A 27372-nucleotide genomic window follows, 5' to 3' on the forward strand; every position below is an offset into this window, starting at 1 on the left:
GAAAATGTGTTGTTTTTAAACTAACATTACTTTAATTAATAACCAAGCTTTATGAGAGTGTTAGACAGTATTGGCCCAACAAATTTTTGTATCTCCTAAATTGAAGGGCCATAACTCTTAACAAAAATGGTAAAATTGCCATTAAAGTCAAACTTGATCTGCAACAGTACATGATAAAACTATACATAAAATTTCAGCTCAATACCGCGAGGCACTGTAAAACAAAACATCCAGAAAACAAGACAGACGGACGGATGGAGATGAAACCTATAGTCCCCTCCTGTTGAACCAGTTGGGGACTATTAACCAAATGTACTGTAGCCACATGTGGTGCTCGGGGAGGAGGTGGAGGACGAAAACAGTATTTATAGATGTCCTTTCTGGACTAATTTACAATTTAAAGTGACAGACCCTAGTTTTTAAACACCACAGCATATTTTCCAACATTGGAGCCGTTTTGGGGATTGAAATTGGACACTACTTAGATCTTATTACATACCTATTCAGTCTTACTATAGTGATAAAGACATTTTGAAACCATGTGATATATTTATTTTGTATCGCACATAATAATTATATGTGCAATATGGACTGGAACTTTTAAATGGGGAATTCCCTTTTTCTTTTTTCTGCAGTTAGCACCTGGTAGTTACGTCATATATGATTAACAAATGACATCACATCGTATTTGAAACGTCACACAAGGTTGCCGCAGAGTATGATTGTTAACGTTAAATGAATCCATGAAAGGAGTTTTTATCATAGATTTAACAAAGTGTTGTTATGACGTTAAATTAAAAACAGTTTTTATAAAATATAAAAGATGGTATGTAATAAATACAGAACTTCACATGCGTAGTTTTCGCTTCTTTTTATTGCTACGCGGTCTCGTGGTATATATTCTTGCGCAAAATAAACTTGTGCAATAAATAGGAAGCGAAAACAACACATGTGAAGTTCTGTATATGTATTGTTTTGATTATCCATTTTTCTACATCTGAACTTCCAAAGTGTTTTTCGTCATCCTGGTGTTTTTCATATTTTTAAACACACACACCTCTGAGAAGTAAAGGTTATGGAGCCGAGTTCATAGTCAATTTTCTAAGGGTATTAATTCTCTCTGTTTCAACGTCATAGACTTGTTTCATTCTATTTTAACTTTATCCACATGTTTTTAGATTAATTGGATCCAATTTCACGTATTAAAACTAGGATGTGCGACTCTAAGATACAATGTCACACTAACTTATATAAGAACTAACTGTGATAACATTCATGAAGAAACTAAGATACAATGTCACACTAACTTATATAAGAACTAACTGTGATAACATTCATGAAGAAACTAAATGTCAATCTCAATTGTTATGTAAATATGTAGGTAATTAATTGTGAACTAACTAGTAATCTTAGAGACACAACAGAGTATATAAATAATTAAATCTCAATAGCAGTTTATCCAAGTGTATTGCATTTATTTTCATTGTTCCAGTATAAATCTGGATGTCGCAGGGAGGTAATTATTTCAGCACATCAACATTATCTCAATGCTGATAATATCATCTTACGTCTGATTATACTGAGCCGAATTTACAAAGCCTGTTTTAGACTTACATGCGTACATACATTTACAATAGAAAAAACCTGCCATTGATACGGCCCCTGTCCTATGGCAATCATATTGCAGACTGCCATTCAGTTAGAGACCTGCCATTGATACAACTCGTGCATCACACTGACTAGAATCACATCACCGCACTTCTGCATATTCATGAACAATTTAATGTAAAACAAACAATTGGGTTCCAAAATGTATATGGATATCACAAAAAGATACAAAGATGCTTAAACTAAAAAATGTGATCTTTGAAGACACTGTTCAATTAGATCTGTACAGCTGTGTTCACGCTTACACAACTAAACTATGTGATCTTTGAAGACACTGTTCAATTAGATCTGTACAGCTGTGTTCACGCTTACACAACTAAACTATGTGATCTTTGAAGACACTGTTCAATTAGATCTGTACAGCTGTGTTCACGCTTACACAACTAAACCATGCTTACACAATTAGATCTGTACAGCTGTGTTCACGCTTACACAACCATGTGATCTTTGAAGACACTGTTCAATTAGATCTGTACAGCTGTGTTCACGCTTACACAACTAAACCATGTGATCTTTGAAGACACTGTTCAATTAGATCTGTACAGCTGTGTTCACGCTTACACAACTAAACCATGTGATCTTTCAAGACCCTGTTCAATTAGATCTGTACAGCTGTGTTCACACTTACACAAGTTAAACTGGTTTAACTACACTGGTTTAGCTAAAACACTTTTGGTTGGATTGGTTGAGCGTTCACACATATAACAGCTATGCCAGTGGCGGAAGTGTAGTTATCCACAAGACACCAACTAACAATTGACTACGAGTCTGTTAGCATGTAGCTAACACGCTCGCTGCTTATTCTGGCTGCAACATCACAGTCACTTCCGCCTTATTCAAGTTTAACTAAAACAGTTTGTTTTCACACTTTAAATGGTTTTAGTTATATTACTTTAAAGGAAACATGTCACGTAAACCATATTTGGCACCAACCATGTACAATTAATTATAAATTGAATCACCTAAAAAAATTTTTTATAAAAAATTAATTACTTAAAATATCTCCATAAAAGAACCCCATATACGAGCTCTTAGCGGAAATTGCCGATCTTTAATGAGCAGGGCAATCACGAGGTCCGTGACGTCAGAGACGCGTCGCTTGATCTGAAGCCTTACACTTAAAAGCATTAGTCCGTACCACTCATAAAGAATCTAAGACTTGCACAGCTTACCAAAACAATGAGTGTTCGTTCGCAAAACGTTTTGCCGTATCAATATGAGCTGTTAGTAAATGAAGAAAGACACACATTTACTTACAACAGTGATACTGAAGAAAAAACGGATAGCGAGTCGGAGGGTGGAGAAACTGATGGTGCCAGACCAGACCGGTCGACCAATTTACAGCCCGGAGCCCGAAAGTAACCCGGAGACAAAACCAAAACTCGGATGCTAATGCCGAGGTGTATACTGTTCATATTTAGCATAAAGATACACCTCGATATGATGTATTTAAATATGTAAAAAATATAAATGTAGGACAAACATTTTTGGGTTTGTTTTTTTATAGAAAATATCGCATTTTTTATGTTCGGGCTGTACATAATGAAATCTGTATGCACAGTGTAAACAAACGCTCTAATTTACGACAAGGCGCTTCACTTTCATTAACCTGGCTTGTAAAACAACATAAATGACTTGAGAGTATAATCAACTTTTAAACTAAATATATTTCTATTTGCATCAATAGAACGAAATGGGATTATAGTATTTTTCTCTCATAAAAAAAAGTAGCATATTATTAGGCCTATTGGTAGGGTGCGTTAGAGTAAAAACGACCACTCACGATACCCAAGTGATAATTTTCTTTTCTTTGGTACTACGTAATTGGTCAGTTTTGTAGTTTTAGATGGGAAAGTCTACTTAATCAAGGGTTTTACAGCATTATTTACAGTAATGAAGCAGGAAGCAGGGCGGCTGATAATGTACATTAACATTGTACTATAGTCGCGACAGGTTACGCCACAATACCCTGTGATCTTAAAAAAACTGGCACGTATTTTGTACGCATGTCTAGACCGTGGTAATCACTTACCTGGTCGATACCCTGCAATATACACCTGCCAATCAGGAATCACATGTGCAGGCCACGGAAAGAAAGGACCAATTAACTAAAACAACACTCCGATTCTCAAGTCAGCCCGTGGATGAAACATAATAGTTATTTCGACACCGACAGTAGTGGGTTTTTTTGTATTGAACTTCGTGTTGCTTTGGGGCTTCGGGCGATGAGGAATGTTTTTGTGACTTATTCAGCCCGAAGATTAAAAACATTATTTAAAATTATTATTGTTTTCTACACGTGTTTTAAAAACATATTTAAATACATCGTACTGAGATGTATCCTCATGCCAAATCCCATGTTTGTATATGCCATATTTAATTACTTATTGACGTTTCCTTCTTCGGACGGTGAATACAGATTTTGTTATGTAGGCCTACAGCCCTAACATGAAAAATCTTTTTTTTTCCAAAAAAATAAATAAATAAAAAATTCTACATTTTTGTTTTAACATATATAAATACATCATGCTGAGGTGTATCTTTGTGCCAAATATGTACAATGTACACCTCGGCATTCGCAACCGAGTACTGTGTCTCCGGGTAACGTTCGGGCTCCGGGCTGTAATTAGGCGGACACCAAAGTACTATGCGGTGTTGGTGTCCAATCTTTTCTTTTGCGATAAAATACACGCGTCTTTCTTCGGATACAATCCTTTGGAAAACCATAAAAAGACAATCTCGATCGTTTAAACTGTTTATTTTTACACCCGAAGGCCGCGCAGTACGGCACTGTTGGACTGAAAAGATCGTAAGCCCCTTACTCCATATATAAACAGTTAACAACAATGGAAGAGTACAGCGGCTCTGACGTCACTTCCCTTTTTTCCGAACGCTCACGAAGAAATATGCATAAATCGTACTTTGATACTGGTTAGCGTAATTTCTTCATTTTAACTTAACTACACGTATTTTATTGTTATAAAGTTATTTGTATATTATTTTTATATCATTTTTCTTTTAAAATGAGCTATAATATGGTCTCGTGTCATGTTTCCTTTAACTAAACCACATACCGAAGTGTTTTAGATATACCGATGTAGTGAAAAGACCGCATTCAGACTTACATCTTAAACTGGTTTAGTTATACCAGTTTACTTATATACCAGTTTACTTAGATTTCAAAATAGGTCACTTGTAATGTATTTCACAGTGTTTACACTCACCCATCCAGTATTCTTTCAAAGGTGAATCTGATATATAGAGGTTATTACCAGAGTATTTTTCGGTATCGTCAATATCATATATTAGGAATAAAAACTGTATTATGCAAGCATAATACAGTATTTTTATTCCTAATATATGATATTGACGATACCGAAATACACGAGGGTAATAATCTTTATCATATAAGCTCAAGCTTAATACAACATGTTTTTGTAAACTGTAAACTCGAATGACGTCATTTTGGATGTCCTTACATCAAAATAAAGTTATGCCTAACTTTTTTTGTTTTCTGAATGCTGGACAGCTTTCAGTGTCAAATTGCCATTGAAATGTTTTTATTTGATGACTATGAATGCATACGTCAATCATGGAGTGTCACCCATGTACGTTTGCTTAAATGTCAATAAACCTAGTGCCGAGACCTCAACTAATTTACATCTAATTTGCAAAGTTATCAAATTCTTAAAGTATGTGATCTGAAAAATATCACATACTTTGATTGCACTGAAAATGTAAGATATTACATGATAAATCTAGTTAGCACAATACAATCCAGATGATAACAATAATTTTTGAATAAAGATTCATTTATGTCCCAAGGTTAAACAAAATGTGTCCAAACATAGGATTTCAGAGTAATGAAAATAGAAAAATATTTTCATAACCCATCAGTTGGCCATTAATCGTTATCCCTTTTCCAGTTTATTCTCAAACAAGGATGTTTCCTGAATTGTTGGAGATGTCTTTATAATACTGACAGTAACTGTACACTGAATGGAATACTGAATTCGTAAACATCCACTGTCATACGAGACCAGAGACTGCTGGTTGTATAACGTGACTGTCCTCGCTCACACGTAGTCTGTGAAATCCTCCATGAAGGAGCGCGTGTGGAGGCGAGACTTGGGACTGCTGGTTTTTCCGTGGACAGAACTCTCCTCCTGCTGAACCTTCTGGTGGATGCGTTTGATCTGCCTGAGTCGCTCCAACCAGTTTGACGCGAACGGATCCTGGGGCTGAACCTGCTGTCTTTGGAGAACGAGCGACGCCAGCTGAAAACAGATCAAACCATTTCAAAACATTTCTTTTCTTTAACTTTTTGCCTGCTGCCCAGTGTTAGGTCTTCCTGGACCACTGCTGGCAGAATTTGTCGTGTCGTGAAAGCCCCTTATTTCAATCCAAATTTATATTAGTGTCTCCCGACTATCATACTAATAAATAAAATCATGAAACCAACAGGGTAGGTATCTTTTTTTTCTTCAGATTTTTAGCAGCAAGCAAATAGTTCAGCATTCTAACAGAACTGCTACAGCAAAACATGTCCCCTACCTAGCCCTACAAATATCCTACATTCAAGGGCCATAACTCTGTCTAACATGGATAAATTCCAATTATGGCCCTTCATTAAATTCATATGAAGCTAACTATGTTTGAATGAATGCCTGCAGATGTTTAACAAAGACAAATTACAATGTATCCCACATCTTATAACATGTTGGAATAGCACAAAACTGATGTTCTACAAAATAAAAGCACTGATTAATTGACAATAAAGAAGTAAATAATGACAAGAATACGGTCATACTCACATTGCAATGCATGGCTATCTGTCGTACCAAGAGGGCCAAGTTGGCATCAGAAATTATTTTTGTATCAGTGTGACCCAGAATTTCAGCAATATCTAAGAAAGAAAAGATTATTTTTTAAAATGTTACGTCAAAGACAAAGGAACTTAAGTATAAAATGCTACTGATATTCAAATTGTCTAACTGAATCTTGATGGATGTGAATGTGATTGGACTGAAATGGATGGGATTATCAATAACTCATCTGATTGATCATCAACACCTTAATCGGATCATTACTACAGTAAATAAATCTGATCATTACTACAGTAAATAAATCTGATCGGATCATTACTACAGTAAATAAATCTGATCGGATCATTACTGCAGTAAATAAATCTTATCAGATCATTACTACAGTAAATAAATCTGATCATTACTACAGTAAATAAATCTTATCAGATCATTACTACCATAAACAAATCTTATCAGATCATTACTACAGTAAATAAATCTTATCAGATCATTACTACAATAAATAAATCTTATCAGATCTTTACTACAGTAAAGAAATCTGATGGGATCATTACTACCGTAAATATCTGATCAGATCATTACTACAGTAAATATCTGATCAGATCATTACTACAGTAAATAAATCTTATCAGCTCATTACAACAGTAAATAAATCTTATCAGATCATTACTACAGTAAATAAATCTGATGGTATCATTACTAATCTGATTGAATGATTATAACCTAAATATGACTGTTTCGTTACTAACTCAATCGGACTGGATTATAATCAGTAACTCGACCTCATTAAATTACAGTAACTCAATCTGACTGAATGCTGGTCAACTCGATCTAAAAACCAACCCGCCCTCTACCAGCTCACCCCAGTGCTTGGTCAACTCGCCCCAAACTACTGTCCGTAAATAATTGTGACAAAATAAAAAATGGACGTCTACAACTTTGGTGTCATTGTATTTATTAATATTACAGTGAAACTGCTATTATGACAACTTATTAAATGGTGTTATGTTGCGAAAATCCTAATATTGGATAAATAATCATCTATTACAATAAACTATCAAGCCTATTTTAACGACGTTTGTGAGTTTGTCCCTTATTTCCTTAAAGGAATAATCAGACAAGACTTCTGGACTCCGACTGGTGTGCAAATTCAACAATATTTAATGCACATTATTGATTAAAAAATTGGTATATTAATTAATAAAATGTTAATGATATGAGTTGACTAAACAGTGTGGGGCGAGTTGACCTACTCCTGGGGTGAGTTGGTTTTGAGGCAAGTTGACCTGCTCCCATCTGACTGAATTATTAAAACAAATTTCCAATTAGCCTATTGCACACAGTGACACTGGTGAGCACACACTTGATTGTGTCAGGGTTTACAGATCACATGCATTTACTAAAACATGTCAGTGTTCACAAACTAACTCACAAGACTCGGGCCTCTAAAAAATTACGAGAGCGATAGTTTCACTTGCGCGTCACTCGTGTAAGTATAGTTTGCGTAACCCATTTTTCGTTAGCGCATTGAATTTATGACATCATTTACATGGTCATGATGGGTTACCTAAAAATAAAATGGGTACCTGAATTTGTTTTTGCGTAACCCAGAAATGATTTGCGCAATATTCACCTCTCAGAAGCCTGAGACGGATCAATAAATATTGACTAAACCACAAAAGTACATCTTTGCATTCATCAGCTGGGTGATTATCGTAAACAATAAATACTGACTACAACACAAAAAACGTCTTTACATTCATTAGCTGGGTGATTATCGTAAACAATAAATACTGACTACAACACAAACGTCTTTACATTCATCAGTTGGGTGATTATCGTAAACAATAAATACTGACTACACCACAAACAAACGTCTTTACATTCATTAGATGGGTGATTATCATAAACAATAAATACTGACTACAACACAAACGTCTTTATATTCATCAGCTGGGTGATTATCGTAAACCATAAATACTGACTACAACACAAACGTCTTTACGTTCATCAGCTGGGTGATTATCGTAAACCATAAATACTGACTACAACACAAACGTCTTTACATTCATTAGCTGGGTGATTATCGTAAACAATAAATATTGACTACACCACAAACAAATGTCTTTACATTCATCAGCTGGGTGATTATCGTAAACAATAAATACTGACTACAACACAAACAAACGTCTTTACATTCATCAGCTGGGTGATTATCGTAAACAATAAATATTGACTACACCACAAACAAACGTCTTTACATTCATCAGCTGGGTGATTATCGTAAACAATAAATATTGACTACACCACAAACAAACGTCTTTACATTCATTAGCTGGGTGATTATCGTAAACAATAAATACTGACTACAACACAAACGTCTTTACATTCATCAGCTGGGTGATTATCGTAAACAATAAATACTGACTACAACACAAACAAACGTCTTTACATTCATCAGCTGGGTGATTATCGTAAACAATAAATACTGACTACAACACAAACGTCTTTACATTCATCAGCTGGGTGATTATCGTAAACAATAAATATTGACTAAACCACAAACAAACGTCTTTACATTCATCAGCTGGGTGATTATCGTAAACAATAAATACTGACTACAACACAAACGTCTTTACATTCATTAGCTGGGTGATTCTCATAAACAATAAATATTGACTACAACACAAACGTACGTCTTTACATTCATCAGCTGGGTGATTATCGTAAACAATAAATACCGACTACAACACAAACGTCTTTACATTCATCAGCTGGGCGATTATCATAAACAATAAATACTGACTACAACACAAACAAACGTCTTTACATTCATCAGCTGGGTGATTATCGTAAACAATAAATACTGACTACAACACAAACAAACGTCTTTACATTCATTAGCTGGGTGATTCTCATAAACAATAAATATTGACTACACCACAAACGTACGTCTTTACATTCATCAGCTGGGTGATTATCGTAAACAATAAATACCGACTACAACACAAACGTCTTTACATTCATCAGCTGGGCGATTATCATAAACAATAAATACTGACTACAACACAAACAAACGTCTTTACATTCATCAGCTGGGTGATTATCGTAAACAATAAATACTGACTACAACACAAACAAACGTCTTTACATTCATCAGCTGGGTGATTATCGTAAACAATAAATACTGACTACAACACAAACGTCTTTACATTCATCAGCTGGGTGATTATCGTAAACAATAAATACTGACTACAACACAAACAAACGTCTTTACATTCATCAGCTGGGTGATTATCGTAAACAATAAATACTGACTACAACACAAACAAACGTCTTTACATTCATCAGCTGGGTGATTATCGTAAACAATAAATACTGACTACAACACAAACAAACGTCTTTACATTCATTAGCTGGGTGATTCTCATAAACACAAATATCGAACAGTACTTAACTATTAAGCTTTTACACAAACCAATGTAGCAGAATAAAGTGTTACTGATTATATTAATTCCGGGATACCTACATCATCAATATTAGTTATTAACACAGTGTCACACTCAAAATGCACCGAATGTCAGGTATTATGAATACTTGCTAAAACAATTGTTATGTTAAAAAAGAAAAGAAATCAAAGACTGTTTAATGCTTAGGCTATGGATTTAACCACAGCCAAACTATAGATACATTTCAAATCGGGCATACTATAAGAAATATTTATCACATGAAGTATATTAACTGGAAACTAATGTCTTCAGTGTTGTACATTATTTGTGTCTGCAGGAAATACACTAATTAAACAGACTGAAAAACAATAATATAAATTAATGTAAACAAGTTGACCTGTGTTCAAAAGCATGACAGTGTATAAAAATACTATAACAAACAGCAGCATTCAGATAGACAAAACATTTTGTTTTGTTTAAAGATGTTCCAAGAGCACATTGATTTATTAATTAATCATCGACTATTGAATGTCAAACTTTTGGCAATTCTGACACGTAGTCATCAGAGAAAACCCGCTACATTTTCCTAATGCAGCAAGGGATCTTTTATATGCACTTTCCCACAGACTGGATAGCATATACCACGGCCTTTGATATACCAGTCGTGGGCTGGAACAATAAATAGGCCCATCAATGGGGATTTATCTCCAACCAACTGCGTATCGAGCGAGCGCTTACCGATGGGCAACATCCAGCCCCCTTCCCCACCGAAAGTGCAGCACATATGACAACTTTAATATATCAGTCATGGGGTACAGGTTGGGATGAAAAAGAAAACAATTTTAACAAATAGGTTCACTGAGGGGATTTGATCCTATACTCCAAGCACCTCTGGTGAGCCTCTCTACCCACTGAGCTACATCCTGCACCTATCTTTCACATGTACAAAACGGTCATGACGTCAAAATATGTATTTGCAACAAAAAATAATACAAATAAAATTTAATAAAATAAATAAACTTTAAAATAAAATAAAATAAATAATGATGTCGTTCATGTGTAATGTAACGAGTGAAGCACAGATTGCAGGATGTCGTTCATGTGTAATGTAACGAGTGAAGCACAGATTGCAGGATGTCGTTCATCTGTAATGTAACGAGTGAAGCACAGATTGCAGGATGTCGTTCATGTGTAATGTAACGAGTGAAGCACAGATTGCAGGATGTCGTTCATGTGTAATGTAACGAGTGAAGCACAGATTGCAGGATGTCGTTCATCTGTAATGTAACGAGTGAAGCACAGATTGCAGGATGTCGTTCATGTGTAATGTAACGAGTGAAGCACAGATTGCAGGATGTCGTTCATGTGTAATGTAACGAGTGAAGCACAGATTGCAGGATGTCGTTCATGTGTAATGTAACGAGTGAAGCACAGATTGCAGGATGTCGTTCATGTGTAATGTAACGAGTGAAGCACAGATTGCAGGATGTCGTTCATGTGTAATGTAACGAGTGAAGCACAGATTGCAGGATGTCGTTCATGTGTAATGTAACGAGTGAAGCACAGATTGCAGGCAAGTACGAGAAGGTGCAGGAGAAGAAAACAAGTCTCAACAAGGCAATAAATTATACAAATAAAAAATTCCAAAAATAAAATTAAAATTTTAATTAAATTTAATTTAATTATTTATTTTCTTATGCATTTTTTAAAATTTAATTTTAATTCACCATTCGTTGTTACAAAGGTCTACTCCCTGAAAACGGGGTGAAAACGGGCCAGGTGGCCAACAAGACCAGGAGCTTTTCACATGCTATTTAACAAACATCTATAGGTGCAACAACAAACTAAGTTTCATTGATATAGGACTGCCCTGGCCACCGCTGGAAAAGTGATGCCTATATCTTGCCATTTTACTTCATAATAAAGGTGGAATAAAAATTGAGAAGTTATCACTTAACTATATTTTGCATAATTACAAAATATATTACTGCATTAAATAATTACATTATTATTTGTTAAGAAACAATCTACATTATTATATACCCACAAATTAAGCCATGCTATTATTTGACTATATACATTTCAGGGCACAAAATTACCACAAAAGCTATTGTTTGTAAAAACAAAATGCAAAATAAAATAAAGCCACAAAAACGTACAGCTTATTAAAACAAATATATATATAAAAGAAAACAGTATACACATTACAAGCCATTTCCTACATTCAGCCATCTACATGGGTATACTGTTGATAAGTGGACAAGCAAATCACCATAATATCTGACAACTGTTACAGTAACGTTGTGGTAATACGAAAAGAAAATATTCACTAAATGTAGGGCTCAAACTTAAGAATTTATTACCGACATACATTTTGAGCCTGCCTACAACAATTTTAAATCAGTAACTCTGACAAGAAACATAAAAATCAAGGAACAGTCTTCAAACAGTCCCTTCAACTGACGGCAATCATTTTTATCCATCGGCAGAGAACTGCAGTTGGTCAATGCCCTGACTGACGGCAATCATTTTTATCCATCGGCAGAGAACTGCAGTTGGTCAATGCCCTGACTGACGGCAATCATTTTTATCCATCGGCAGAGAACTGCAGTTGGTCAATGCCCTGACTGACGGCAATCATTTTTATCCATCGGCAGAGAACTGCAGTTGGTCAATGCCCTGACTGACGGCAATCATTTTTATCCATCGGCAGAGAACTGCAGTTGGTCAATGCCCTGACTGACGGCAATCATTTTTATCCATCGGCAGAGAACTGCAGTTGGTCAATGCCCTGACTGACGGCAATCATTTTTATCCATCGGCAGAGAACTGCAGTTGGTCAATGCCCTGACTGACGGCAATCATTTTTATCCATCGGCAGAGAACTGCAGTTGGTCAATGCCCTGACTGACGGCAATCATTTTTATCCATCGGCAGAGAACTGCAGTTGGTCAATGCCCTGACTGACGGCAATCATTTTTATCCATCGGCAGAGAACTGCAGTTGGTCAATGCCCTGACTGACGGCAATCATTTTTATCCATCGGCAGAGAACTGCAGTTGGTCAATGCCCTGACTGACGGCAATCATTTTACTCATAATCTATTAATCTAAAAAAAGCATTCTGTTGGACAAAAGTAAACCATCTGAACTAGATTGATATACAAATTCAAAATATATATATATAATTTATGAAGAATATACAGTTTAACCAGCTGAAATCCAAATGTTTAAGTTGTAGGACTGAATAACAGAATGCCAAATACACTCAGGCTAGATAAGAATCAAAATTGTAAACTGGCTGGAGTGTGTTCTGTATTGTGATTGGTTAATTACATTTTTTTTCCCAGGATCAAATGACAATAACACCTGGAAAGCTAATGATGTCATTATAAAGTGGCGGCATTAGCAATTGGTGCAGGCGAAGTTGACGATTCAAGGGTCTACAATTAGATTGTAGCCAGGTATTTTTTTTCAAGAAATGCCAAATATAGTTAGTTCTGTAGAAAAACGATTCAGTTTACAATGGACATAACCATATGGAGTTTTTACATTTGTGAGTGTTATTGTCTATTTGATACCCACAAATGTTTAATTTTTAACCTCAGGCTAACGCCTTCGGTCAAAAATTACATTTGCAGAATCAAATAGACAATAAGACACGCAATTCTAAAAACTCCATATGGTTATCTCCTAATTAAATAACTTTGTCCAAACAATTTTAACAACTGGAGCAGAAATAATTTCAAAGAATATTTACTAGATAGTATCTAAATAGTTTTAGCACAGAGAATGAAGTAATCTTTTTTTCAAACTTGTATTTAATAACAGTTGTCAAATATCTATGGTGTCAGTAAAATATTTTACCTGTAGTTATTCGTTGTTTGAATTCTATGGGCACTACAAGTAATTTACATATGATATAGTTTCCAGGTACCAACAAGAGTGTTATCCCTTCAACAAATCCTCATTAAAAACCAAACTAGACCATACAGCTGGTCATACAAAGGTTGGCTTAATTAGTTCTCAAACCATAGTTAACATGGTTAGTGCCATCAACCATCAACCTTACAAAGAAACAAAGAAAGAAATTTTTATTTAACGACGCACTAAACACATTTTATTTACAGTTATATGGCATCAGACATATGGTTAAGGACCATACAGATATTAAGAGAGGAAACCCGCTGTCGCCACTTCATGGGCTACTCTTTTCGATTAGCAGCAAGGGATCTTTTCTATGCAACATTCCACAGACAGGGTAGTACATACCACAGCCTTTGATATACAAGTCGTGGTGCACTGGCTGGAACAAGAAATAGCGCAATGGGGCCACCGACGAGGATCGATCTCACACCGACCTCACATCGAGCGAGTCAACCTTACAAGCCCAAGGCTTGAAATTCATTTTGTTGAACGGAAAGCAATCTTCGTTTCTCAAATTTCAACATGGAAGCAAATGTTAGCAAACTTGACAAGCAGTTATAACAGAATAATGACTAAATGACCCAAGTCTTAATCATGGTGTTAGTGTTTAAATTATTTACAATAAACAGAGTGCTCCAAGCAGGAACTTGTTCTCTCTCATACTCAAGTATATAGGACAGGGCTATCCCATGAAAGAAAGCTATGAAAGAAATTTCTATGTTACATGACCACATATGATGAAGTCTTAGACTTAAATATATTACTATACATATATAAATAAAATTGTATAGTGTTAATATGTTACTAGAACAGGGTGACAGTTTAACGTGTAATTTTCACAAAGGAGTTACTTTTATGGAGTATAAATGAACAACAATCACCAATATTTGTCATATATTCTCAGCCATGTAGAGACAATACACCCACAAAATATAACAACACAATAATAAATATTAACAAACCTTCTTTGGTCTGAAGGGTGACAGCATTTGTTTCATAATCTAGAGGGCGAATCACAATGTTCACATAGTTGAACTGACCCTGTAATGTAATTATTATATATTTAAAAACTTTTTTCAAGTGAGTTAAATAGAAACAACTAAATAATTCTATTGCTAATAAATAATTAGCTGCAAGTCTCAATAGTTTTCAATTGATTATTTAATGGATAACAGCTTGGAACAAATTGAGCAAACACGAGCTCTTATTTAGTATATATATATATATATATATATATATATATATATATATATATATAGAGGTTATTACCAGAGTGTTGTTCGGTATCAGCAATATATATTAGGAATAAAAATTGTATTAATACATTATTTTTATTCCTAATATATGATAATGACGATACCGAAATACACAAGGGTAATAATCTCTTTATCATATAAGCTCAAGCTTAATACAACATGTTTTTGTAATCTGTACACGCAACTTTAATTCCAGTCCACCATTACTGGATATTCAAATGACGTAAGAATATGTGGCGCAGTGTATTTTTGAATGGAAATGACGTCAAACTCCAATGACGTCATTTTGGATGTCCTTACATCAAAATAAAGTTATGCCTAACATTTTTAGTTTTCTGAACGCTGGACAGCTTTCAGTGTCAAATTGCCATTGAAATGGGGGGTTTTGATGACTATGAATGCATACGTCAATCATGGAGTGTCACCCAAGTACGTTTGCTTAAATGTCAATAAATCTAGTGCCGAGACCTCGACTAATTTACATCTAATTTGCAAAGTTATCAAATTCTTAAAGTATGTGATCTGAAAAATATCACATACTTTGATTGCACTGAAAATGTAAGATATTATATGATAAATATTTATCAATTATTGACCGTCATTGAGGGCAATATCATGTTTTATGGACCGAAGAAATTGATATTGACCGAGGCCGTTGGCCTCGGTCAATATCAATTTCTTTGGTCCATAAAACACGATATTGCCCGAAATGCGGTCAATAATTGTTTTATTACATAATGTCATCCATAAGACTCATACATTCCTGCTTTGTTTATCAGAATCGAAATACGCCAACGTTTATAATTTCCCGCAATGCGTTAAAACTGATGGGATTTAGTGACATCACGTCATCCTATGACATTGTATGACAGGCAGAGGAATGCTGAAATAAACAGTTGAAACATTACCAAGAAAGAAAAAAAATTCAAATTCGAGATATTATAACCAGCAAGAGTGCCAAAATCATATTAATAGCAAAATAAAAAACAAACTGTGACAAATCTGAACATACATTTATACTGAACAGTTACCGATTACCTTCAAATGCATTTTTTATTTGTAACATAAAATCCTGAGTGTCGATTCCAACTGCATTTTGATGTATTTTGTACGTTTCTAAATCTGCGATATTTTCCATACACAATTTGACAATTACTGACCTTGTTTTTGTCGTATTTGCAGAAATAAAGTCGGTATGACTAAAGATGTTATCTTTTTGCTGAAGGACAGCAAAGCGTTTTGTCACAAGTTTGTGCTTGTTTACACTGGAATTAGCAGTTGACTTTGCGTTACATTACCTACTCATTAATTGGATAGAAATTTGTCTCATCTTTATTTTTATTGGTCAGGGCAATATCACTTTTGATGGACCGGTGAGACCGTCTCAGGGCAATATCACTATTTACGGACGGTCATGTGACTGGTTTTTGACCAATAAGAATACAGATATATTTTCATTATGTAATAAATATATATATATATATATATATATATATATATATATATATATATATATATATATATTAAATAATATTAAATAATTCCAGACTTCAGTAGTTCTTCATCGTTTTATTGCTACAGCTGTTTCGTATGGTCAAATAATGACCACACTCTTCAGGCAATATTAACGAATACTGTTAAAAACGTTTGCAACTGATGACGTCACAACATCAGTTGATGTATGACGTAATATCTTGACAACTATGTCGCGTCACCAAGAAAGTTTTGAGAATTCAGGTCTTATGCTGGCGCTTGGTACAGTTAGGTGACATCGGTGTTACTGATGTTTTTGAGAACGAATTTATTTCGGTGGTGGCATGGACTTGCTAATTCATTGCGTTTGTTCAGGCTGCACAGGTGTTTCTGACATATTATGATAAACTTTTCGTAAAGGCATAAGTCACATTTCTTATTTATGTTACTGTAGGGTTGGCATTTTTTTAGTACCTTCCACTTTATGTGGAAGGATTTGTTATTGTCCTTCAGGTTCCATATGTGTTTTGACAGCTCTGTTTCATTTCTTTTGTTTTCATGTTGGAAGGATGCCGTGTGGTTTCTGTATCGTTCTTTGAAATTGGTTGCTAGCCCTATGTATGATTCTGTGTTTGATTTTGTTGTCACTGTTGCTTGGTACACCACGTTGTATTGGAGGCATTTTCTGTCGAGTGGGCATTCGGGTGTCTTTCTACAGTTGCACTCTTTTTTTGGTTGCTGTGCTGGCGTCGTTGTTGCATCAGAGAGTATTTTCTTGTTGTGGGATGAGATGGTGTTTTTTATGTTTGGCATGCATGAGTAGCTAAGTTTGAGTGTATGCCTGTTAAAGATCTTGTGTAATGGGTAGTTCTTGGTGAAGCATTTGTCGATTGTGTTTAAAAGCTTTTTCCCGATGTTGCTTTTGACGTTAGAGTCCCACGGAGGATTGTACCATGTGATGTTTCTTTTTCGATTCTTTCGTCTTGAAGGTTGATTTGGTTGCGGGTTGTATGTAAGTTTGTAATCGTATCCACTTTCTGTGATTGCTTTTTGGTAGAGGGCTATGGCTTCCTTAAATATTTCTTCACTAGATGAGATGCTTGTTAGTCTCTTGCTGATGTTTGCTGGGATGTTTCTTAGTATTGTCGGAGGATGGTTACTTTGATGGTGGACGTATAATAATTTGTTGTTGGTTTTCATGTATGGTTTGAAGTGCCCATTTGTGAGGTCGAAGGTTATGTGTAAGAAGTTTACGATTTTCTTGTTTGCTTCTATTGTGATTTTTAGGCCGTTTGATTGAAATACTTTGTTGACTTCTTGTTTTGTTTTTTCAATTTCTTTTGGGGTGGCTTTACATACTGCAATACCGTCATCGCGATATAGTCCTATTTCATCTTTGAATTTTGATTTGCAATCAGCGACAGCATGTATGTACCTATTAGCTCACAGGTTTCCGCTCCGTCATATAAACCCATTGTCACATCAAACATGTTGTTTGTGTCTTTCTTTATCCATGGTGAGTCTTTGTGGTACAGGAGTGATCTTTTTGTGTGGATAATAATTTCCTGGTCCTGTTGTGTAATATTAGTGAATGTTGATGCATAGTCGAGTGCTTTTCTTAGGAGATCTTCTGATATCGATGGGTAGAAGTTACACACATCAAAGGTGATAAATGCGTGTTTATGTTTTTCTGGGATATTTTTGAACCATTCTATGGCGCTGCTGAAGACCTGAATTCTCAAACCTTTCTTGGTGACGCGACATAGTTGTCGAGAATTACGTCATACATCAACTGATGTTGTGACGTCATCAGTCGCAAACGTTTTTAACAGTATTCGTTAATATTGCCTGAAGAGTGTGGTCATTATTTGACCATACGAAACAGAGCTGTATCAATAAAATGATGAAGAACTACTGAAGTCTGGAATTATTTAATATTATTTAATATTACTGCTCCTGACAAGATGAGTGCTCTTTGTAAAACCATTCATCAAAGTTAAATTTATATATATATATATATACAAAGTCGTTTGAATGTACCTTGATAGTGCCAATAGTATAGTCCTCCCCGCTGTCGTTGTAGACAATAGTGACGAAGTCGTTGCCGATGTGCAGCTTCTTCGCATTACAGTTGGGGTCTGACTCGCGATTCGGCATCAGAGTCGCAACATGAAATATAACTAGAACACAAGAAATAAAATATTATTAAAAAAAAAATCACAAAAGACTCGCACAAAATATAGTTAAAATATGACTTAGATTAATGATGTTTGTAATACATTGTTACACAGATTAGTTGAAAAAGTGTCCTGTCCTGTCGTTCAAATTAAGTTAACTCCAGTTATATGACCTAGATTAATGACTGCTTAATCATCAGCTAATGGATGCCAAACACTTGGTACATGTTGACATAGTCTTAGAGAGGAAACCCGGTATATTTTTCCATTAGTAGCATGGGATCTTTTATATGCACCATCCCAATGACAGGATAGCACATACCACGGCCTTTGATATACTGGCTGGAATGAGAAATAGCCCAATGGGGTGCTGGTTGAGATGAGTTTCACTGTAGTGGCTTTGTTTGTATACTGTGTATTAAGATCGGCAGGCAGGCGAGACAGCGGTTTTCAATTTACCTTGCATCGACTCGTCTTGCCAGCTGTATGTGAACTGTCCGTCAGCCCCGAGCTCGAGTCCGCCGAGAAACACACGGTTCTGATTGACGTCCTTTAGACTGATGAGGTCACCGAGACGTTGGATGAAGCTGACGTAACGCTCTGACCCATACATGTTAGACAGGATGGCCTTCTCATCACTCGTCTGGTAACAGAGAAAACAAGACAGTAATTAACAATCATAAACTGATGTATTTTTATATTCATATGGATGAGTTCACCGAGACGCTGGATGAAGCTGACGTAATGCTCTGACCTGTACATGTTGGACAGGATGGCCTTCTCATCACTCATCTGGTAACAGAGAAAACAAGACAGTAATTAACAATCATAAACTGATGTATTTTTATATTCATATGGATGAGTTCACCGAGACGCTGGATGAAGCTGACGTAATGCTCTGACCTGTACATGTTGGACAGGATGGCCTTCTCATCACTCGTCTGGTAACAGAGAAAACAAGACAGTAATTAACAATCATAAACTGATGTATTTTTATATTCATATGGATGAGTTCACCGAGACGCTGGATGAAGCTGACGTAATGCTCTGACCTGTACATGTTGGACAGGATGGCCTTCTCATCACTCATCTGGTAACAGAGAAAACAAGACAGTAATTAACAATCATAAACTGATGTATTTTTATATTCATATGGATGAGTTCACCGAGACGTTGGATGAAGCTGACGTAATGCTCTGACCTGTACATGTTGGACAGGATGGCCTTCTCATCACTCGTCTGGTAACAGAGAAAACAAGACAGTAATTAACAATCATAAACTGATGTATTTTTATATTCATATGGATGAGTTCACCGAGACGTTGGATGAAGCTGACGTAACGCTCTGACCTGTACATGTTGGACAGCATGGCCTTCTCATCACTCGTCTGGTAACAGAGAAAACAAGACAGTAATTAACAATCATAAACTGATGTATTTTTATATTCATATGGATGAGTTCACCGAGACGTTGGATGAAGCTGACGTAACGCTCTGACCTGTACATGTTGGACAGCATGGCCTTCTCATCACTCGTCTGGTAACAGAGAAAACAAGACAGTAATTAACAATCATAAACTGATGTATTTTTATATTCATATGGATGAGTTCACCGAGACGCTGGATGAAGCTGACGTAATGCTCTGACCTGTACATGTTGGACAGCATGGCCTTCTCATCACTCGTCTGGTAACAGAGAAAACAAGACAGTAATTAACAATCATAAACTGATGTATTTTTATATTCATATGGATGAGTTCACCGAGACGTTGGATGAAGCTGACGTAATGCTCTGACCTGTACATGTTGGACAGCATGGCCTTCTCATCACTCGTCTGGTAACAGAGAAAACAAACCAGCAATGATTTAAGATCATAAATGACACTGCTACAGCACACTAATTTATTAATTAGCGGCTATTGGATGTCAAACATTTGGTAATTCAGACATATAGTCTTAGAGAGGAAACCCACTACATGTTTCCATTAGTAGCAAGGGATCTTTTATATGCACCATTTCCCAGACAGGAGAGCACACACAACAGCCTTTGATATTTTATTATAGTAAGGATTAACCTTTCAATGAATAAAAGTGTCAAACTTAAAACATTTTCCCCACAAACTAACTGGAATATTCTTCAAATTTACTCTGTATTTGTTACATATGCAATAGTTCTCAACATAATAATGCGTAAGTCTTTTCGACGAGTCTAATTGTTTGCATATAAATAAATATTAGAAATAAAAAATAAATTCTTTATCATTTTTAAAAGTTTGCTGGTCAACTGGAAAAAATCTGGTATCATGATTTTTTTCTTTTTGAAATTAATTATTATTTTTTTTTTTTTGTAATTCTTTGGCTTAAACAAATTTCAGGGTCACTGCATAAAATTAGGATAGGTTAGGAAACCTGAAATACATATATATATATATTTGTTTTAGGCTTAAGACAGACTTGCTAACTAAGAAGAGTAAAAACAACCTGTCCATGTCCCACATAGATGACACCGATCTTGTGAGTCTCGTAGGGATGAATGTGATCCAACATCTTCACAGCTCGGTTGATTGTCTGAAAAACAAATGATGTCAAGGAAGTCCTACAAAAATTCTAATAGCTGTAGGTGTGTTTATGTGTTTACAATTCTGTGTGCCTGTCTGATCTATGTGCGTGTGTGTGCGTGTGTCTGCATACCTCTGTCTGTGGCAGTAACATGGGCGGCTGGTCATGTGTGTGTGCATGCATACCTCTGTCTGTGGCAGCAACATGGGCGGCTGGTCGTGTGTGTCTGTATGTGTGTGTGTTTGTGTCTGCATGCATACCTCTATCTGTCTGAGCATGCATACCTCTGTCTGTGGCAGTAACATGGGCGGCTGATCGTGTGTGTGTGTTTGTGCGTGTGTGCAGGTGTGAGTGCACATACCTCTGTCTGTGGCAGTAACATGGGCGGCTGGTCATGTGTGTGTGTGTGTGCATGCATACCTCTGTCTGTGGCAGCAACATGGGCGACTGGTCGTGTGTGTCTGTATGTGTGTGTGTTTGTGTCTGCATGCATACCTCTATCTGTGGCAGTAACATGGGCGGCTGGTCGTGTGTGTGTTTGTGTCTGAGCATGCATACCTGTCTGTGGCAGTAACATGGGCTGCTGATCGTATGTGTGTGTTTGTGTGTGTGTGCAGGCGTGAGTGCACATACCTCTGTCTGTGGCAGTAACATGGGTGGCTGGTCATGTCCCAGGAGGTGCGAGTGACTGTGGAAGAGCTGCAGGAACACAAAACTCGGGTTAATTCCTCCCTGCTGGTCTTTACCCAGGCTCCGTTTGTTCTTTGCATCAGCAGCCTGTTGCTGGGCAACCTGCGCCGGTGACATCACCGATATCGTGTGACCTCGCTTCTTGACCGCTGGGAGCTCAGGTACTTCATCCTGTAACCACGACCCATCGGAACTATCGGGAGTTGCCTCGAATCCCGTTTCCGTCTCTACCTTTAAACTTTCTGTCCCTGTTGCTTCGGGGACGACTTCTAATGCATGGGAGACTACTCCTGCTGAAGGGGAGACTACTCCTGCTGAAGGGGAGACTACTTCTGCAGTCTCAAACACTTCACCAAAATTATCAGATTTTTGTGTCCTTTCCAACTCGGCTTCACATCTGTTACAGTTGTCTTTATCTGTGGAAGAGTCCATTTGTTTTATCACACTTGTGCCGACATCCGTTTTGGATGAGTTACCACACTCCATATTTCCATCAGTGAGTGCTTTTTTACCTTTGTCATCAATTCTGACAACAGAAGAAAGCATCTCTTCTTTCGTTATTACTGGAGCCATTTTTGGAGGTAGTTTATCTTTCTCCGGGTCATGGAAGCTGTTACTTCTTTTCCTCGTGAGCACACTGCGGACTTCTCTGGCTGTCGTGTCACTGTCTGCGTTGTCACAACTCTTCTGGACAGACGAGCCTGAGCTTGACATCTGACTGACGGCCACGTCGGACAAAACCTCCTTGGGCGACGGACTGTCTGAACAGGATGTCAGCAGCGATGGAGATGAATTACTTTTCCTCAGTGTCACTGGACAAGGATGCGACAAGTCGGGTAATACGGCAGAACCTTCCAGTCCCGGTTTTGGCAACTGGCTAGGCTAAATCACAAACAGAACACAGAGTCAAATTAGTGTTGGGAATCGGTTAGAATTTCATTATAATTGGCTGTCGACATGCAATTAACTTCCAATGACATAATCGGTTAGAATTTCATTATAATTGGCTGTCGACATGCAATTAACTTCTAATGACATAATCGGTTAGAATTATATGAACATAAGAAGGTTTCAAATTATAATGATCATATACCTAGTGTCGTTTTCACCGAGATAGACCCAAATAAATCACAAGTTTTACCTTTAATAACTATTTAATATAATTTTTTCTTTCTTTATGTACACATGAAAACAAACTCCAAATTTACTTCAATTCCATCATGTAAACTGGAGGAACAATTACAATTAAAATTTCCCCCACAATCAATTATGGATTTTTATAATCGATCATCACACTGGTAGAACCAAACCAATCAATATTTGATTATAATCGATCACTGGAACATCACTACATTAAATCAAAGTGAATTACCTACCTAGAGATCTGAGGTTTAATCCACTAACTCTCGCGACTTTGCGAGCTCGAAGCACACTGCAAAAAGACTTGCAAGGACAATGTGTTGTTGCTAAGCAACACTGGAAATTAACCACGGCAATCGGCAATGCCCGGGAAATTTCTGTGTTGCTTTCAATTGTTATTCTTCTCAAATAACTGCAAAACTGCTGTTAAAGTTGACAGGAAGTGTGAAATCTCCTTTAGATTCATTGTTATCAAATACCAGAGATGGGCAGATAGATGGACAGATGGATAAATGGATGGATGAAGAGAAAACAAAAACAATGTAACAAGTCAAATTACCTTCTCTTGTTTTAATAGCACAGATGGATCTTCTACGGTATCTACAAGAAATCAATGTTAGTTGTAAGTGTACTGACTTCTTTTTAATTCAGAATATTATTCATGGAAACTAAATCAACTAAAGAGTTACTCTGACTATTTTCCAGGCACTAATCGAACTGGTTCTTTTTCCGCCAAAGTTGGCTCAAGTTATCGAGTTGGATAGCAGTAGTCAGAAGTTGAAGTCACAATAATAGTTTGGTCCCTTGTTTCACTGATGCGTGACTGGACATCAATGCAATAATAGTTTGGTCCCTTGTTTCACTGGTTTGTGACTGGACATCAATACATGTCACGCCTAATGAAGGTGATCAGTCATGCATTATTCAATTCTCAGCCATAATTATTTTACTGATGAAAGTAATAATCAGTATTATTAATTTTAATATAACATTACACATTAACAATTTGTATCCTGCAACCTTTTGTTTCTAATGGCCAATTATGATGACTGATTAAAGCAAAGAAATAAACGCGTACTAGCAGATTATGACTTTTAACATCATTCGTGTGACATAACATGCAGATAGATTTCAAAATTGTTCACTTACCTCTAGGTCATTGTACTAGGTAGGTAAAATAACAGAAATAATAGTTTTTCCCTTTAATGTTTGATGCATTGCAGGATAAAAATAATCACTAGTTAACGATGCAAGATATCGGCTTTATCCTGTTCTTACCTTCACAGGATAAAGTTGATATCGTACATCAATAACTAGCCATTCTCTATGTTAATATCAATTTTCCTGAACAAATAATGAATTAAACAGAAAACATGGAGAGAACTAAGTGAAAGACGATCACTCATATCAATTTCTAACCAGATCATTATCATTATGGGAAAACAATTCTGGATTTGAAACAGAAAGCGGTCACATCACACTGCTAACCTTCTGGGAAGTGCTGGGAATACAACGACTCGTACTCTGCCTCTCCCAGACTCTCGCTGTCGATCTTCGCCGAACTGTCAACCACATCGGCCACAGGTTTCTGCCGCAAAGGCGCAAACAGTAGCGTGAGGTCGGGCAGCGTGACATCGTGTTGGCTGGAGAAATGTCCCACCTCGTTCTCGATACGCATCATCCATGAGATGTTTCCACTCGGCCCGCGGATGTGGATCTCTGCCCAGCTCGTACACCAGCAGTTACACTGGTTCGTACAGAACACTCGCTTGTCCTGACTCTGACTCTTTATACCTGGAACACAAACACAGCAGTTACACTGATTTGTACAGAACACTCGCTCGTCCTGACTTTGGCTCTTTATACCTGGAACACAAACACAGCAGTTACATTGGTTTGTACAGAACACTCGCTTGTCCTGACTCTGACTCTGTATACCTGGAACACAAACACAGCAGTTACACTGATTTGTACAGAACACTCGCTCGTCCTGACTTTGGCTCTTTATACCTGGAACACAAACACAGCAGTTACACTGGTTCGTACAGAACACTTGTCCTGACTCTGGCTCTTTATACCTGGAACACAAACACAGCAGTTGCACTGGTTTGTACAGAACACTCGCTTGTCCTGACGCTGACTCTTTATACCTGGAACACAAACACAGCAGTTACACTGGTTCCTACAGAACACTCGCTTGTCCTGACTCTGGCTCTTTAAACCTGGAACACAAACACAGCAGTTACACTGGTTCCTACAGAACACTCGCTTGTCCTGACTCTGGCTCTTTATACCTGGAACACAAACAGGGCAGTTACATTGGTTCATACAGAACACTTGTCCTGAATCTTGACTATACCTGGAACACAAACACAGCAGTTACACTGGTTCATACAGAACACTTGTCCTGACTGACTCTTTATACCTGGAACACAAACACAGCAGTTAGACTCATTTGTACAGAACACTTGTCCTGACTCTGACTCTTTATACCTGGAACACAAACACAGCAGTTACACTGATTTGTACAGAACACTCGCTTGTCCTGACTCTGGTGCTTTATACCTGGAACACAAACACAGCAGTTACATTGGTTCGTACAGAACACTTGTCCTGACTCTGACTATACCTGGAACACAAACACAGCAGTTACACTGGTTCATACAGAACACTTGTCCTGACTGACTCTTTATACCTGGAACACAAACACAGCAGTTGCACTGGTTCGTACGGAACACTCACTTGTCCTGACTCTGGCTCTTTATACCTGGAACACAAACACAGCAGTTACACTGATCTGTACAGAACACTTGTCCTGACTGTGACTCTTTATACCTGGAACACAAACACAGGGTCTGATTAGTGACATCTCAACACAAACACAGGAGGAACATCTGATTAATGACATGTCAACACAAACACAGGGAGATTGGAACAGTAGGGGTAACTGGAAACTTTTCATCAAAATTTACAGACAGAAACAGTTTTTTGAAGACAAGTAGTATGGACAGGAATAATTTTTCGAAGCCAAATAGTATGGAAAGGAACAATACTATTACAATTCAGGTTTGTCATCCCTCCATTTATCAATATTAGATTTAGCATGTTTTTTGTCAAAATTATTTTGCAAAACAAATGCTAATAATTATAACCGTTAGATGTAAGATAAACAGAACTTAGGATCAATATCACAAAATATCATGAGTCTAGTTTTGTGTGTAATTAAAACACTATACTAGAAAAATTACCATAATCAATTTCATATATTGATAAGAAAGACGATTTAAAATGATGACCTTAAATGTAAACGTGTATTTTTGTAAAATTAATTCATATTCTCTCACTCGTACATTTGTGTGTAATTAAAACATACTAGAAAAATTACCATAATCAATTTCATATATTGATAAGAAAGACGATTTAAAATGATGACCTTAAATGTAAACGTGTATTTTTGTAAAATTAATTCATATTCTCTCACTCGTACATTTGTTTTATTTACGGTTATATGGCGTCAGACATATGGTTAAGGACCACACAGATATTGAGAGAGGAAACCCGCTGTCGCCACTTCATGGGCTACTCTTTTCGATTAGCAGCAAGGGATCTTTTATATGCACCATCCCACAGACAGGATAGTACATACCACAGCCTTTGTTACACCAGTTGTGGAGCACTGGCTGGAACGAGAAATAGCCCAATGGGTCCACCGACGGGGATCAATCCTAGAATGAACACGCATCAAGCGAACGCTGTATCACTGGGCTACGTCTCACCCCTCAACTGTCAGATGCAGTATAAACAGAACGTGTCTTCGTACCTAACAGTAAGGATGTAAAGCGGTATTTTGTAACATTATCTCATGTTCTCTTTCAGATGCAGTATAAACAGAACGTGTCTTCGTACCTAACAGTAAGGATGTAAAGTGGTATTTTGTAACATTATCTCATGTTCTCTTTCAGATGCAGTATAAACAGAACGTGTCTTCGTACCTAACAGTAAGGATGTAAAGTGGTATTTTGTAACATTATCTCATGTTCTCTTTCAGATGCAGTATAAACAGAACGTGTCTTCGTACCTAACAGTAAGGATGTAAAGCGGTATTTTGTAACATTATCTCATGTTCTCTTTCAGATGCAGTATAAACAGAACGTGTCTTCGTACCTAACAGTAAGGATGTAAAGTGGTATTTTGTAACATTATCTCAT

At 36.7% G+C, this 27372-nt stretch overlaps 1 protein-coding gene across 6 annotated transcripts in view; it reads right to left on the reverse strand.

The window, feature by feature from the left end:
* Nucleotides 1-5461: 5461 nt before the first annotated feature.
* LOC121379210 (tuberin-like) overlaps nt 5462-27372 on the reverse strand; it is a 74170-nt gene continuing 52259 nt past the window's right edge. For 4 of the 6 annotated variants that reach the window (XM_041507710.1, XM_041507709.1, XM_041507713.1 and 1 more), the window contains 10 exons: nt 24653-24958; nt 23724-23764; nt 21968-22906; nt 21257-21343; nt 19235-19418; nt 18639-18778; nt 14832-14910; nt 13810-13842; nt 6483-6574; nt 5462-5945 (listed from right to left, as the gene is read on the reverse strand). In XM_041507710.1, the coding sequence (XP_041363644.1) occupies nt 5745-5945; nt 6483-6574; nt 13810-13842; nt 14832-14910; nt 18639-18778; nt 19235-19418; nt 21257-21343; nt 21968-22906; nt 23724-23764; nt 24653-24958 (2102 nt within the window). In that variant the 3' untranslated portion in view covers nt 5462-5744. Of the gene's footprint in view, nt 5946-6482; nt 6575-13809; nt 13843-14831; nt 14911-18638; nt 18779-19234; nt 19419-20034; nt 20611-21256; nt 21344-21967; nt 22907-23723; nt 23765-24652; nt 24959-27372 lie in introns of those variants that run through there. The other 2 variants (XM_041507714.1, XM_041507715.1) reach the window with 2 other exon arrangements.

This window comes from Gigantopelta aegis, chromosome 8 (genome assembly GCF_016097555.1).
Source record: "Gigantopelta aegis isolate Gae_Host chromosome 8, Gae_host_genome, whole genome shotgun sequence".
Taxonomy (NCBI): Eukaryota; Metazoa; Mollusca; class Gastropoda; order Neomphalida; family Peltospiridae; genus Gigantopelta; species Gigantopelta aegis.